The 11,740-nt window shown below is 42.0% G+C and overlaps 1 protein-coding gene across 1 annotated transcript in view; it reads left to right on the plus strand.

Annotated features, from left to right (window-relative positions):
• Positions 1–10,561, plus strand: part of LOC126183674 (hepatocyte nuclear factor 1-alpha) — a 65,708-nt gene extending 55,147 nt beyond the window's left edge. Inside the window, exon 5 of the mRNA XM_049925837.1 lies at positions 9,669–10,561. Within this exon, the coding sequence (XP_049781794.1) occupies positions 9,669–9,761 (93 nt within the window). The 3' untranslated portion in view covers positions 9,762–10,561. The remainder of the gene's footprint in view (positions 1–9,668) is intronic.
• The last annotated feature ends 1,179 nt before the right edge of the window (positions 10,562–11,740 follow it).

An 11,740-nucleotide genomic window follows, 5' to 3' on the forward strand; every position in this document is an offset into this window, starting at 1 on the left:
AGTAGCATGTCATAAATTACGACTGTGTACTCATTTCTATTCCTCCAATTACAGTGCCATCTATGGCGAAACAAAAAAAAATACTTCGGACAAAAAGTATTTAGAGTTTGCTGTAGAATCGTGATCTGCAATAAAAAGAATGGGTTCCCACTAAAGATTTCAAAGTTGCCCTGGCCACCCGCGCACTGTGTAGGGTGGGATGTCGACTCTGGTATCGTTGGGTGTCCTCCTCAGAGACAGACAAATTGGAATTCTAACCTTCTTTGATACGATGTGTAGTTTCAGTGATATTTCAATGCCTTCAGTTGAAATGAACGCCTCCGACGCGAGCGACAATTATGGTGGCGCAAATGGCACTCCCTCCCCTTTCTCTCTAGACCTATCAGAAACAAGCTTGTCATCCTCCACTCTCCTATCCCAACAATCATGCTCTTGAAACTTGCATGGATGACTCCAGTTACAGCCAGGTAGCATCCCCAGGTTGAATGAAGCCTAATTATAATGTCTAAGCAAAATAAACCGTGCAATGTTATTGCTATATGAGAGATTGCTATAAGTCTTGTTTAGTAATTACAGGACAATCATGGTACGATCATTAGTATTAGTGTAATTTCGACTGACCCATAGCCAAAGACACACGCTTGACATCTAGCACACTGCTATGTTTAAAAACTGGTTGCTGCGTAAACTTAACTGTTATTAATAGTAAGTATGCTTAAAATGTGGGCAGAACTCATATATGACAAGCAATAGTTCTGTGCGACGTCACTACAAGACTCGTAAATAAACTGACGAAAAGAAAGCTCAACGCCGGCCGCTGTGGTCGAGTGGTTCTAGGCGCTTCAGTCTGGCGCCGCGCGACTGCTACGGTCGCAGATTCGAATCCTGCCTTGGGCATGTAGGTGTGTGATGCCCTTAGGTTAATTACGTTTAAGTAGTTCTAAGTCTAGGGGACTGATGACCTCAGATGCCAAGTCCCATAGTGCTTACAGCCATTTTTCAAAAAGCCCAACACCAAAATATAATTAATATATACCAATGAATTTTTGGAAATACATTAGTCTCGGTGGCATATTTAAGTGATTAACATTGCAATATTTCACATTAGTGTAAACGCGAGATACAACACAGAAAATGTGAAATGCTGATACATTAATAAATGGTATAACCGCCAGAATATTGAATGCAAGCATGCAAACGTGCGCGTACTGTGTTCTACAGATGCAGCATGTCTGTTTGTGGGATGGGGTTCCCTGTATGTGGCACTCGGTCGGTCAACACAGGGGCGGTTAAAGCTGTTTGTGGATGACACTGGAGCTGTCGTCCGATGGTGACCCATATGAGTTCGACTGATGACGTATCTGGTGATCGAGCAGCCACATTCTGTAGAGCACGTTGGGTTACAACAGCGTTATGTGAGCGAGCATTATACTGTTGGAAAACACCCCCTCGTGTGCTGTTCATGAATGGCAGTACAACAGGACGAATCAGCAGAGTGACGTACATATTTACAGTCTGGGCGCTCCCTCTGTGATACCAAACAGCATCCCAGTCCATAACTCCAGGTGTAGGTCTAGTGTGTCTAGCACACATACATCTTGGCTGCAGGCCCTCAACGGGCCTCCTTCAAACCAACACACGGCCATCACTGGCACCAAGCCAGAACCAGCTTTCATCAGGAAATACAACAGTTCTGGCATAGGCGGTAAATATACAGGGTTGTTTCCTACTGGTGAGGGCCCTCATGAAAACCGAGTGAACGTAGGACAATGAAGCTTTTTGGAAACATTCTCAAGGACATGCGGAAGAGAAATAAATGATAAGCCATTGAACGAAACACATTTTAATTTCTACGTGAGAGGGTAGCATTTGTTAATTGCATATCATGTTTACGTACGATGTTACAAATGCTGCTCAATGTGACGACCATCAGTACCCGCGACAGCCTGGAACCCCACACGAGATACCGTTTCACTATTGTTTGCAGCACTTTCCCAATGGTGGACCACGGAATGTTCAGCTGTCGTGGCACAACTCGTGCACAGCTTGAAGATCGCAGATTGTGTGCAGCATTATCAGTCATGGCAGCAGTAACTACTCCAACAATTGGTATAGCAGTTGGTCATGGGCTTCTACCAGCAGCAAATTCCCAAATTGCCAGCTAATTCTAACTTCGGAACCACAATCTTCAATCCCGATGGGGAAAGAGGACCTCTCCGTATTCCTTTAATGCGTCGATACTCGCGAAGAGCAGCATCATTACTGCTATTGTTTTGGTAAAGTAGATTCAACAGTGAAGCCCTCCTGAGTGCGTCCAGACTCATGTTGAATGTTTACAACCGTATTCCACACCGATTTTTGTGTTTCAGCCCTTCGTCGCCGTACCAGCACCGTTCCTAACGGCAACTCATGACATTAACACTGGTACGAACGCAAATCCTGCAGCGCTCAGACTGAACATTATTTCTATAAAGCCGGCCGAAGTGGCCGTGCGGTTAAAGGCGCTGCAGTCTGGAACCACAAGACCGCTACGGTCGCAGGTTCGAATATTGCCTCGGGCATGGATGTTTGTGATGTCCTTAGGTTAGTTAGGTTTAACTAGTTCTAAGTTCTAGGGGACTGATGACCTCAGCAGTTGAGTCCCATAGTGCTCCGAGCCATTTGATTTCTATAAAGTTTGTCACCCTAACGGTAAATAGTTTTCCGTCTACACTGGCTATCGTAACGAATGTTTAACTGCAAGCAACCCTATAGTTTTGGGCGAATCTCAGTGTTCGACTGTTAAGGAGATAAAATAGCAGTGTCGGTGTGACCGGACCGTTAATAGTGCGCGAATTTCGGACGAAGCCGCGTGTGAAACTTGACGCGGCACAACGCCACTTCGGTGAATGAATCAAATATAAGTTTCATTCTTTCTACGCCGCTAACCCTTATCACATTTAGTTTTGGCCTTCCATCTCTTTCTTCAGAGGGTGTCGATTTTCCCAACAAGTGAATCTCCAGCATTCCACGTTAATAGTAGTAGAATATTCTTTTAATTTACTTGTGGCTTCTAAATGAAGATATTAGTAGACGTAAATGATCGCTCTATTAAACGTAAATCTGCAAGACTGTCAAACCTTGAATTGATTTCACCACTCAACTTAAATATGACCTTTCAGTCCTTTTGTTATTCCGAATAACGATGCAATCTTCCTTTGGAGATGCATGCATGTCCAAAGGAAAAGGTACTGCGCCGACTACAACCGTTGTGAAATACAGGAAAAGTATTTGCAATTGGGAATATGGGCAACCATCAGCTGTATAATGGAATGATGACAATGAAAATGCGTGCCGAGCTGGCACTCGAACCCCGATTTACCTCTTATTGCAAGCGGTCGCGTAATCATTTGGATATCCGAGCACGATTAACGGCGAGACACCAACTTCCATATGTTGTCAACTACGTGTCAGCAACCTGTACTCTTACATCTGTTACGTACATTCCCCTACAGGCGGCGAGGAATATTGTATCGCAATTCGAAATAGCACGGGAAATGCAATTTCGTTGTTTATCCGCGGACACAGGGCAAGCGACTTTCAGATAAAATGTCACGCCTGCACGGGAATATACATAATGAGAGTACGGGTACAGGTTGTAGACACATGGTTGACGACATATGGAAGTTTGGGTCTGGCCGTAGGGCGTGCTCGGATAGACTAATGATGAGGCCAACCTCTCGCGATAGGTGAGAAATCCGGATTCGAGTACCACTCCGGCACAAATTTTCATTATCGCCAATCCATTATACAGTTGATCGGCGTCCACATAGACAACTGCAAATACGTTTCATGTTCTCAGATTAAAGAATATGGTGCTTCTCGAAACAGTTTTCAGTGGAGTAGCTGTTAGGACAAGAGGCAGTTAAATACATACTAAGAATGGATGTCCGGAAATCCGTCCCGAGAGGAGTCGAATGACAGCGCCGTAGAGCGTAGCCAGCCGCGGGAGGGATCAACATAGAAATAGCGGCCGAGCTCTGACCTACTGCTACGTCTTTTTAGCAGCAGCTACCTAACGAAAAGCCCAGATGCCTATAGCCGGCCGATGAGGCCGAGCGGTTCTAGGCGCTACACTCTGGACCCGCGCGACCGCTACGGTCGCAGGCTCAAATCCTGCCTCTGGCATGGGTGTGTGTGATGTCCTTAGGTTAGTTAGGTTTAAGTAGTTCTAAGTTCTAGGGGACTGATGACCTCAGAAGTTAAGTCCCGTAGTGCTCAAAGCCATTTGAGCCATTTTTGAGCCCAGATACCTATAACTTGAACTGTTAACCTAACGCCAGCACACTCTACGATGGCATGTCAATCGTATATGACTAGGAAGAACAGCTGATTGATTACGATGGTGCGCCAGCGTAACAAGCCGAGCATACATTAAAAGAAAGCAGATGGAAAGCATTATCCCGCCGTGAGGCGAACTACCTACATCAACATTCATTCGACGACTTCATTGGAATGACTTACGATACAGCTATTTCGGTGGTAAGAGACATATTGGAATGAGCTGAGATGAGGTAAAAATGAAGGAAGTGACGACATAACAGGATCAGATTTCTGCTTACATTACAAAGGAAATACAGTAATATAACAGCAATCAGTTACATATGTTTAATATACTTAATTTTGGTAACCCATTAACTTCTCAGTTATGAAGTATGAACAACGTGTTAGGACTTCGTCGTTATTATATTCTTCATAAGTAGCAAGTCTTTTTTATTAATGGTTACCGCTTTATAATCAACAAGTCGGCAGTGATGCAAATAAAGTCACACTCTACTGAGAAATATACTGACAGTTTCGGGTCACTACAGTAGAACATGCAATGAGGTGACAAAGTCAAGGAACAGCGATATGCACATATACAGATGGCGCTAGTATCGCGTAGACAATATATAAAAGGGCAGTGCATTGGCAGTGCTGTCGTTTGTACTCAGGTGATACATAAATAAATGTTTCCGACGTATGTCCATATAACGGGAATTAACGCACTTTGAACGTGGAATGTTTGTTGGAGCTAGACGCTTGGGGCATTCCATTTCGGAAATCGTTAGGAAATTCAATATTCAGATATCTACAGTGGAAACAGTATGCCGAGAATACTAAATTTTAGGCATTACCTCTCATCACGGACAAGGCAGTGGGCGACGGCCTTCACTTAACGATCAAGAACAGCGACGTTTGCGTAGAGTTGTCAGTGGTAACAGACAAGCAACAATTCGTGGAAATAACCACAGAAATCAATATGGGATGTACGACAAACGTTTTCGTTAGACCAGCGAGGCGAAATTTTGCATTAATGGGCTATGGCTGCAGACGACCGACCCAAGTGCCTTTGCTAACAGCACGGCATCGCGTGCAGCACCTTTCGAGAGTTCGTGACCATATCAGTTGGACCCTAAACGACTGGAAAGCCGTGGTCTACTAGGAGACTGTTTGGAGCCACTCATGAACTTTATGTCCCAAAACGACGATGGACTTTTAATCGATGCAGTGCGCCATGTCAGAACATTCTGGACAATGTGAGCGAATGATTTGGTCACCAAAATCACCCGACATGTATATCATTGAACATTATGGGGCATTATCGAGAGGCCAGTTCGTTCACAAACTTCTGCACCGGCAACACTTCAAAAAAATGGTTCAAATGGCTCTGAGCACTATGGGACTTAATTGCTGTCGTCATCAGTCCCCTAGAACTTAGAACTACTTAAACCTAACTAACATAAGGACATCACACACATCCATGCCCGAGGCAGAATTCGAACCTCCGACCGTGGCGGTCGCGCGGTTCCAGACTGTAGCGCCTTTAACCGCTCGGCCAGGCAACACTTCCGTAGTTATGAATGGCTATGGAGGTAACACGGCCCAGTATTCTACAAGGGACTTCCAGTGACTTGTTGAGCCCATGCCACAACGACTTGCTGCACTACGCAGTGCAGGGGTAGATCCGGCACGATGTTATGAGGTATCCCATGACGTGTCAGCAAACTGGACAGAGTACACTTTTACGTGAATGAGGCGTAACTCATTCGTGAAAATGCCTCCTAGCAGCTACCGAGGAACATGAAATGCTTAAGTTGCATTTCAATCAGAAGATGATCAGTAAATGCTTCAAGACATCCATGGTTTAGGGAATTAGATTCCTTCAACACTTGTGACTAGTTCCTGCCATTTCAGTACAATATGTCCTTCAGAACAATAAATTTATTCATTGAGTCTGTGCAGATTATAGCTCTAGTAAATGTTCAGAGGACTGGACTTCCATTTCTTGACAAATAAGACAAGTACACCGTTTATTATACTTTTTCCTGCATTAATATACATGTAATGTTTCAGTGGGTTAAGCAACACCATGGCGCTCCTAACCCGGAAGTTTACGACATATTCGTCGACCTACGACTGAGGACGTTTATTTCGGCCTATAGTGATTCTTTATCGTGGTATTGCACGGAAGCACACTGAACCACTTAATGGTATATGCACAACTTTCTTAAAATGATTCACTGTGCGACGAGCTTTCTTTATTCACCTCTTCACTGGAGGTCATTGTCGGCTTGTAGGTAACTATACAACATGCAAAAACTTGTACGCAGTTAACGTTACTTTGTAAGTGGTCTCCCTCACAATATCGATTTGTGATCGTATTATCTGGCAGCGCCATCGTCAGAAACACGTTAGTCAGTATACATTAGTCACTATGTAGTATACAGCGTGTTTCAAACATACTAATCGCATGCCACAAGACTACATCTTCATTTATACAGGAGACAGATATATGGGGTAAATTTTAAGTTACACATCGAAGAAAAACGTTTACCTTGAGGCCAGTTGTAAGCTGGAAGATGTTGTTGCAGAGGTCACCTCATCTCACAGTATGCGATTCTACTTTTTTGTGAAGGTTTGTGAAAATCTCCGTGTATGTGCCTACCCTTGCAACGTATTTGAGTGAACTGTTACCCACATACATTGAATGCATCAACTCCAGCCATTCTTTCAAAAGTATGGGACGAATCTGACAATCGTCTGTATGTTTGTCGTTCGTTCGGTGAACAGCATATCGAACAGTTGTGAAAGGTGAACGATAATTTAATTCCAAACGTATCTGCTGATGGTACCAGGGTTACATGTGCATGCATTTAAAAAATACCATTGTAAAATCGAATGGTTCTTTCGATTAAAAACCTTAAAAACCTACACATAAGTTAAAATTCACCCTGAGTTTTTGTTTTCATTCTGTATAGGATAGAGTTTTACGATTTCGGGTGTATCTTTCTCAAACAACCTGTGTTGTATGAGGACCTCAATTCAAGTAATAAAAGAAAAACCTTTCCTGGTGGAAATATTATTGTTTTCAAATTTTTACCTTTAAAATTTATTTACTTTTGAATGCGATCGAATCAGTTCGGGAAATATTTTTCAACTCTGATATTCAACCTCAAAATCTTGTATTTGGAAGGACTCAAACTTCTTGAGATGAAAAGCGTTATTCAAGCAGATTTGTTTACCATTAAGGAACAAAAACTCGTTAGGCGGCAAGTCAAGTGAATACTGCCAATGATATATTAGTTCTATGTTTTTCTCCATAAGATATTCAGTTGTTTAACATACTGATTTGCATGAGGAGGAATGAGGCGTCGCTTTCGGTTTTATTACCTAATTTCATCGACGACTTTCGGCACGTGGTATTATTGCATCACATGATACATTGCTGAGAGAATAAAAATACATACAGGAGCAAGCTACAGGTATGCATATAAATACATTAGGCATGTAGAAATACCGACCATATTATGAACCTTGCACATCCGGTACTGACAAACAATATATTTCAAAAATATATAAATTAGTTGTTACTTTCGGTACCTATTTTCATTTTGCTTGGTAAGAATGTCTCAGCCAACATACCTAGAAATGACAGACATTGTACAGTAAAACTTGTTCAAAATGGAATCGCACGCGACTAAAATAATTTTCCAAATTGGACAAACATCCACATTACGTAAAACATTCTAGGCTACATAACATTTGTCAAGTACCTTGCACAAAAATATCAATTTGTAACTATGCACGTATTTACTTACCTTTACTCATGTACCGTCGATGTTCACTTAATATATAGTCTACTGTAAAATAGATCACTAGGCTATTACACTGGCTGATACATAAATACGGCATGTCCGAATTTTGCTGTAAAATGACATTCGTATGTTGTTGTTCACACATATAATTCCTGTGTTTATTTTATTTACATTTCACTTTTTTCGCCATATACCAAGGAGAGAAAGCTGTTAAATTACATGTTTAAATTGTTTTCTCTATGTATTTTTTGCGCTATACAATAGTTCAAACAGGTTGGGACAATTTTCATATGTTGAAAATCTAATGACATCGTTTATCCATGCAATTGCTTCTTCTGGCGCATTAATTTTTCCAGCTACGTTATTTTGCTCTTCTAATTCTTATTCTTCGTCCTTTTACTCTACCTTCGTCTCCGTCTCATCTTCTGTGTTGCGGATTTCTATCAAATCTGTTGGTCAAGTACTTGTAAGAGTGGAGTGAGTTGACAGAAAGAAAGTCATCCCTTCGGATGTAGTCGCCTGGAATAAATGAAATGCTTTTCATTTGAGTTAATACAGCAATTGCTGTTGCATTTCCTTGAGCTTCGAAAGAGTAGATAAGCGTCTTATTCATTATCTCCAGACCCAGCTTCGTTGATGCACGTATTTACTGTTTCGGCTTTATTTACATTTTTGACAAAATAATTCAGTTTACCGCATCCAGGACAGACCGTGCAATAAAAAATGCACTTTCGGCTTCTTCAACACTAAGAATAAGACGCTGCATCAGTAATCGGCCATAATGATACTTGAATGTGTAAATAACACAATAGACCATGGGCCGCGATAGGCTCGTTGAAGCTGGCCGAAACAAAGCCAATATCACGTTTGTAAACGTAACTTTTGGGTGGCAAGTTGCACTGTCTAGGTAAATGTGAACTTTACGATTTCCTTTTCTCATTTTCGCGCTGGAGGAGCCCAGCGACGCTTCCGTAAGACCACTTACTATGCGCGCCTTTTTGTTGCTTCGCCTGGAAGCTTACTGACGTCTGTTTTTGCCACAACTGAGTTTTGCCACCTTTCCAACCGCTAGTGGCTTTGCTACTTGACCAGTTTCCACACAGCAGTATAACGAGTCTTTCCTTGAACTTTTGCACCGATTCTCTTTTCATCTCGAATTGCTAGAGGTTTTGAAGTTAGTGTACGATAAAATACTTCCGTTTCATCGGTATCTGAATATTTCTTTCCGGTCATAATCCGCATTTAGGTCGTGGATTATTGTCTGCAATTCTTTACTACACTTTCCTGCATATCCTTAGCTTCCCCCACACACTTCATTCCACACGATGGTGTCTAATTTGGAAACTGTCCAGCCAGCCTGTGGATATCTTGAACTCCGTATTCACAACCTCTATAGCAACTTTCAGAGCCTCAATTTGCAACATGGGTCCAGACAAAAATAAGTTTGTTTGTCCGCGCACTTATGAACCATTCCCATAACATCTCGTTAATTTCATTTCCTCGTCTTGATTTGCCTGTTTGTCTAGCTGCAATTTTCTTTCATTGTTTCAGATGTACGTGATCGTGGATGATTCAGATTACACCTTCGAATTGCCCTTTGAGTGTATGGAGAGTGGCAGATATGCTGCTGAAGCATATATGTGAATTATTCTCATCCTCAACTGAATATCTTATACCTTATGTGTTTTACTATTATCAATTATTCATAAATATAAACATTTTATTGCCTATCATAATATAGAAATAGTGTCTTGTATAACCTATCATGTAGTAGTGGGAAATAAAGTACTTTCACCCCCTATTTGTAGTCACTGTAAACGACCAACTGAGACTTGGGTTACCTTATATGGTGGCTGCGGACTGTGTGACGAAGGGGATGTGCCCGAACCCCCACAACCACTCACTTGTTAGTTGTGCTCTGTGGAATGCTGTTGTATGCGCAATGCGTGATGTGTCCTCGGTTTGGCACAGCTACTCCTAGAGTTGAGACTCACGTACGAACCGGCAGCAACACGCACGCCGCGTCTGTCCAGCCACCAGGTAAGATAACGTTAAGACTCAGCAGGTCTCCTGTCGATTGCACCTGTCTTCTTCTGCAGGCTGTGCACCAATGTGATTAGAAAAAAAATTAAACGGCAACCTGCTTTCAATTTATCTATGTAGTATATATGGTCAAAAGTAAACAGATCTCATACTAACCCTAGCAGTATCAAGGCATTTTCCATTATGCACATTACCAAGGGGGTATGAAGGTTACTTTATCCCCCCCCCCCCCCAGAGGAAGTTACAAAACAGAGTTAGTTAATTCCTATAGACTTGTACTAACATACTTTTTAAAGAGGTATTGATGTGTAAGTAGGCTGTAGAACCTGAAAATTTCTGTTAACTCAGTCTTAGCAACATTGAGTTTTCAGTAAAGTGTACTACCCTGCTTGGGGTACTTAATGATCATCAATAAATTAAATAATTAAAATTTCAATAACTGTTGTTGACTTTTACTCACAACATACTGTGTAAGCCGATAGTGATGTGTAAGTAAGGTCCAAAACCTGAAAAAGCTGAATATGACTTTCACTGTACAAAATGACATCTCTTACTTAACGTATATTTTTGCCCCAAGTAAAATGAAAAATTTAAAACATTTAAGGAATCTGATAAAAGAAATCATTAAAACAAGTATTTGTTTCGGAGAGGCACGGTGGTGCTCCTTGCACTACTAGTTGAGGATTTTGAGACTGTTGGCAGTGCGATTTGCCTATTCATGTCGTGAAGATAGTACAGCATTCAGCCTAACTGCTTGTTCTAACTACTGCCAAACTTGTGATGTTCGAAAGAAACCCGGTCGTTACCCAATAAATGAGAAGTAATAAATATGTGATGATTTTCATTAATCATTAATATTACTGCAAACAGCTGGGGAGCTCAAAACGATCAAGACGATCTTGACAGTACGCTATACACAGAAGCCAGAACAGCGAAAAAAAAGCCACAAACAAAATACTCTTCAACGTACGAGAACAGCGGAAACAGTAAGATACTCTTACGGAAGAATATTGCGACACCAAAACTAATGTGAAATGCTGATACATTAATAACGGTGTAACCACCAAAATGTTGAATGCAAGCATGCAAACGTGCTTGTATTGTTTTCTACAGGCGCTGGATGTCAGTTTGCGTGATGAAGTTCCCTGCCCGTTGCACTTCGTCAGTCAATACACTGACGGTTAATGTTGTTTGTGGATGACGCTGGAATTGTCCGATGATGTTCCGTATGTGCTCGATTGGAGACGGATCTGGTCATAGAGCGGGACAAGTCAACACGTCGACACTCATTAGGGCGTGTTGGGTTACAATAGCGTTATGTGGGCGAGCTTTACGCTGACATACAAATTTGCAGTTAGGTTGCGTGGGGTAGCCACGACAGTCCTCCTGCTGTCATACGAAATCGTACCTCCGACCATAGCTACAGGTGTACGTCCAGTGAGTCTAGCACGCAGACAGTTTGTTTGCAGATCCTCAACTGGATTCCTTCTCACCAGCACTCTGCTATCACTGGCACCGAGGCAAAACCAGCTTTCACCAGATGACACAACAGATTTCCACCATGCTCTCCAATGAGCTGT

The sequence above is a fragment of the Schistocerca cancellata genome, chromosome 4 (assembly GCF_023864275.1).
Source record: "Schistocerca cancellata isolate TAMUIC-IGC-003103 chromosome 4, iqSchCanc2.1, whole genome shotgun sequence".
NCBI lineage: Eukaryota > Metazoa > Arthropoda > Insecta > Orthoptera > Acrididae > Schistocerca > Schistocerca cancellata.